We start from the raw sequence: 5,162 nt of genomic DNA on the forward strand, positions 1-5,162 counted from the left end.
AGGTTTAAGAAATACTAGTTGATGGATTGCTAGAAAGAATGTTGAACCTGGAAGGAACCTAAAAGGTCTAGTCCAACCCCCTCATTTTGCAGATGAGCAAAATCTCCCCACCATACCAAATCCTAACTCAATATCTGATATTTCTTGCCCCCAAACACTTTCTTTGTTCAACAGCTCATACCATGGCTATGAGCTTAACTGTTCCTTGAGTGTAATTATACTTTTTTTTCCTACCTATATCTGCTCCCCACTTCACCCTTACAATTAGTCAGCCAATTAGTCAATAAACATTCAATCAACTATTATTAAGTGCCTTCTATGTGTCAGACACTGTGCTAAGTAATTGAGATACAAAAAGAAGCAAAAGTCAATCCCTGCTCTCAAGGAACTCACAATATAATGGGCAGATGACAAATAAATATATAGACATATAATTATAAATAGGATAAATAGGAAATGATTAACAGAGGGAAGGCATTAGCATTGAGAGGTTGGGGAAGGCTTTCTGTAGAAGGTGGAATCTGATTTGAAGCATTTGAAGGAAGCCAGAGAGGTCAGAAGCATCCCAGATATGGAAGACAGACAGAGAAAACATGGAAGAAAGCCAAAGAAAATGCCCAGAGCTGAGATGGAGTATTTTGTTTTTAGAACAGCAAGGAGGTTCCCCCTTTCTGGAACATCCATCCCTCTTTCTTCCAGGTACATGGAATCTTTGCCCATTTATGACCTTCTCTAGGAAGGATCCTCCCTAATCACTTCCCTCCTTCCTCTAAGACCCTCCAGGTTTGCTTGTAGTTATACTCATCCTGGGGACGCTGTGATGGAAACTAGAGTTCTTTTCATTCTTATGAATTATCATCATCATATAAGCTAAGATTTGTATAGCATCCATTATGTCCCAGGCACTGTGCTTTACAACTATTACCTCATTTGATCCTTACAACCCTTAATGTAAGTACTATTATTACCAATAGATGAAGAGTCTGAGGCAAACAAATTAAATTTCTTAACCAGGATCACACAGCTAATACATGTCTGAGGCAGGATTTGAATTCAGGTCTTTCTGAACCCAACACTCTAACCACTGGGCCATTTGGTTGCACACAATACATAATTCACACATACATACATCTGTTTAAATACAGGTATTATGGGAGGTTCCACAGAGTAGAGTCTAGTGTAATATTTCTATCTCTCCAAAGATCAGCGGTCCAGAGCACAACAGAAAACAGTACAAAAAAAGGATTCTCTTAGAAGTGAGTGCAAGGGATAATGTTGTTAAAAAAAAAAATTACCTAGGCATGGGTTCTGTTAATAAAAAGTTATAATTATGAAAAAAAAAGGATTCTGTTAATTGGCTAGGCTGGAAAATGATCTCTTAAAACCTGCTCTGATCCCTATACCTTCCCACCTTGGATCATGGTTATCTCTTCTGATACTTATAGAGTAATGAGGATGCACAGAACAAGGAATGTTATTGGAAGGCTCCTTACAAGCCAACTGTTCATTTTACAGAATAGGATTGAAAGCCCTTCATTGAGTGATTGTATCCCATTGACGAATTGCACTCTGGAATCACCCACAATCACACAACGGATAAAATACCAAAAAAAAAAAAAAATGTTTTCCATGGGTCTTCAGAATGCTTTTATTTATTTTAGAAACATTCCCCAGGGCATGAGGGGGATAAATAAAGTAATTTAAAGTGCACTAGCCCAGAATAAATACACAGAGATATTCCAGAGCAATTGGCCTGGAGTTCCCTGGACCAGTAAACTCTTGCCCAAGTCTCTTCCTGAGACTGAGAATATGGGATCTCCAAGTACTTCACGTGAAGGTCCCCATGAGGTAGTTTAGCACTCCTAAAAGCCAGAGGGAAGAGGCAGCCTTTTGGCCCCGGTCCCTTGGTCTAGGAATAATTATATAAATAAATAAATAATGATTAATTTCTAAAATTTTTCTCCCAACAATATTATGAATTAGGCAGTGCAAAGATTATATCCATTTTACAGATGAGGCAAGTGAGGATGAGAGAAATCCGGTGTCACATAGCAAATAAATGCTAGAAATGATTCAAAAACAGGACTACTCTGCCTCTGTGAGGACTAGAGTCAGCATGGCTCCTCCCATAGCCCTTCTATTGCCTTTTTCAAGTTTGGACTTGCAGAGAATTGCCGGCTGTTACACTGGGAATTCCCCAAGGTTCAACCCTAAAGTAAGGGGGTCCCCAAGTTAAATAAAACAAGAGCATTTCTGCCCTTCCTCCATCTTCTAAAGAAGACACCACAGTGTCAGCTAATTCATCTCAGTTAATGTCCAGGTTTGGTTAAGGGCTGTCCCCCACCCACCCAGAAAAGGCCAAAGGTATTGGCCCCTGACACCAGCTGCCAGTCCAGGAAGTCCCCTGCTGTGGCGCTCATGCTGAGCCTGAGCCGCTCCCCAGGATGCAGGAAGATGAGGGAGGACTCCGAGGTGGTGATGGTGGAAGTGCTGGAAGGTCCCACATCCAGGGAGAGATTCAAGACAGCTCGTTGTCCAAAGTCCTGCACCACAGTCACAGAGACTTCGACTGTACCTTGGCTGTATGCAGGAACCACCACCTGCTGAAGTTTCAGGTGAGTGTAGATGAAATAAAGCCCAGCGACTTTGACCTCCAGCTCTCCTTTATCAGCATCGTAATTCATTCGTGGGTCCAGAGACACACCAGAAAGATGAGGATCACTGTGCCAACTCAGTGTCTGGTTCTGCACCAAGGCTGTAGGGGCCAGGAGAGAGAATCAGCCTTGCCTCAACATTCCCACAATCTCAAAATCAAATAAAAGTTTAATATAGAGATTAGGAACTTGTTTCTGAGAGATGGGGCAGCTACATGGGGCAGTGGATGGAGCACCAGCCCTGAAATCAGGAGGACCTGAGTTCATATCTGACCTCAGACACTTAACACTTCCTGGCTGTGTGACCCTGGGCAAGTCATTTAATCCCAATTGCCTCAGCAAAAAGACTAGGGCATCTCTATGACCTGTCCTGGAAAAAGGCCTGAACTGGGGGACACACACCCATCTGAACTGGAATTGTTTCCTTGCCCCTGGAAGTAGATCCAGAGCCACACTACCCTTAAATAAGAGAGAAGAAGAGGGCATGGACCATAGGATCACAGATTTCGAAAGGGAAAAGGCAGAAAAGCCATTGAGTCCAACTCCATCATTTTACAGATAGGAAAAATGAGGTTTCAGTAATTTGCCCACGGTCAGATAGCTGATAAATATCTGAGGTGGCATTTCAAACCAGGTCTTCCAGATTCTAAATAAAGTGCCCTATTCACTACAAATAGAATGAAGGAGAAAGAGAATTGCACTTACCATCTTTCATCACCAGCTGGGCATAGGGGCTCTGGAAAAAAAAGAAAGAAAGACAAGTTGAGATCTCCTAGATCCACGTGGGAATGTAGGAGAGACTTTTCTCCTTTCACCCCTTCTGAATCACCACCAGGCTCTCACACAACAGCCTATCATCAGTCATGGCCCCTTAAGCCCGTTTCCCTTCACACTCATCTATATGGTATCCTTAAGTGGTTAAAAGTCCAACAAACTCCAAGAGGAAAGAATTCTGATAATTTTAGGGGAACAGGTTAGATGAGAAGGGACTAAGCTGGGGAAGGGAAAAAAGAATGGGGGTAATGAGGAGGAGTGTCTCTGAGGGCATCTAAAGAGAGAGAAAGAGATCCTTGGGGGGTGAGGGGGGAGGGGGAGGTTGAAGGGGAAGGTAGCAGAGAGTGAAAGAAGCTCCGAGTTCCTTTTCGGCCAGGGTGTATTTGGAGGGCATGGGTACCAGCGTGGGTCTCTGACAGGTTACTCAAGAGAGTTCAATGAGACCAGCATCCCTTCATGTGGGGAGTGACAGACTATTTTCCTCGAGGGAGGGAGTTCAAGGACGCCAAAGCCCTTTCATGTGGGCAAGTAAAGAAACTACGGGGTCCTTTCGTAGGGTTATGGGGGGCGGGGTGGGAGACGGCAGTGATCCTGTGTAGTCTTTCCCCATAGAAGGTGGAGAAATGTGGCCCACAGCGGTCCGAGAGGTGGGGAGGGAGCGGGGAAGGGGACAGGGATGCCGGGGGCTTTCCCTTACCTGAGCAGGGAATTGGGGAGCAGAGAGCCCTTCGGAAGCGTGAGGATGGTCAGGATTTATCTTTCGAGTAGTGAAAAAGACCAGGGCTCCGCTTAGCAGTATCAGGGCAGTCACAAAAAACCAGTCCAGGACGCGGCAGGTGCGGGTCGGAGCGTTCGAGGTGCGATCTGGGTTCTCTGGGTCCGAAGGGCCCATGGCGAGGAAGGGACGAGTCCCCACTGGCCAGGGAGGGCCAGTTTTATCCTCGGGACCAGGAAGTGCAGCCTTCCGGGGCGGGGAGCCGACTCCCCTCCCTTCATTCACGCACTGCCAAGGAGGGGGTGGATCCCCGAGTTGATGTATCCAGCTCTGGGCGGAGATGGGGAAATTCTTGCTCGGAGCGGAGCAAAAGAAAACAACCGTGTTAAGACTAAGGCAAAGCATCAGATTCAAGTATAGTCTAAGTGTAGTTTAAGTTGTCGCTCTCTGTGTCCTGTCTAAAAAGAATCATAGAATCGATTTGGTCTCGATCTGCGTCTGCCCTTCGTAAAATTCTCACTTCTGTGTCGGTCTTCTCTTCTATCTCTGTCTCTCCCCATCTCTGTCATCCAGTCTCTCTGCCTCTCTCTGTCTCCCTTTCAACTCTCCCACCCGGGGATGTACTGGCAAGAATTCAATATTTGGATCTTGAAGGGAAGAGAGAGGTACAAACAACACACTTTTAAATTGAGTTGGCATCGAGGTAGTTAATTAGGTACCGCAGTGGATAGAGCTCCAACCCTGAAGTCAGGATGACCTGAGTTCAAATGTGACGTCAGACACTTAACACGTCCTAGCCGCAAGACCCTGGGCAAGTCACTTAACCCCAATTGCCTCAGCAAAAGTAAATCAATAAATTGGCATTAACATTTTCTCCATCACTTTAAGTCTAGAAAATCAACAAAACAATAAATCTTTTGATTTGGACCGTTTGCCGATTTGGGAGTTTTAAATGCTTATCCTGAAAATTCAACCAAAGACTCGGAGCTTTTCTAGTACACGCGGCGTCCACCGAGTCC

General features: G+C 45.0%; 1 protein-coding gene across 1 annotated transcript; it reads right to left on the bottom strand.

Annotated features, from left to right (window-relative positions):
* Positions 1–1,632: 1,632 nt before the first annotated feature.
* On the bottom strand, positions 1,633–4,916 carry TNFSF9 (TNF superfamily member 9). The gene is made up of 3 exons (XM_051966223.1): positions 4,126–4,916; positions 3,360–3,390; positions 1,633–2,755 (listed from the first exon to the last, which is right to left on the bottom strand). Exons 1-3 carry the CDS (start codon positions 4,546–4,548, stop codon positions 2,310–2,312), a joined length of 900 nt encoding a protein of 299 aa, XP_051822183.1. The 5' UTR covers positions 4,549–4,916; the 3' UTR covers positions 1,633–2,309.
* Positions 4,917–5,162: the final 246 nt, after the last annotated feature.

Source organism: Antechinus flavipes, chromosome 1 (assembly GCF_016432865.1).
Source record: "Antechinus flavipes isolate AdamAnt ecotype Samford, QLD, Australia chromosome 1, AdamAnt_v2, whole genome shotgun sequence".
NCBI lineage: Eukaryota > Metazoa > Chordata > Mammalia > Dasyuromorphia > Dasyuridae > Antechinus > Antechinus flavipes.

Coding starts and splice junctions, on each gene's coding strand:
- TNFSF9 (XM_051966223.1), bottom strand. CDS start 4,548: ATGCTTTGCCTTAGTCTTAACACGGTTGTTTTCTTTTGCTCCGCTCCG. Junction 3,391..4,125: donor CTCCCCAATTCCCTGCTCAG/GTAAGGGAAAGC, acceptor TTTTTTTTCCAG/AGCCCCTATGCCCAGCTGGT. Junction 2,756..3,359: donor CCAGCTGGTGATGAAAGATG/GTAAGTGCAATT, acceptor TGGCCCCTACAG/CCTTGGTGCAGAACCAGACA.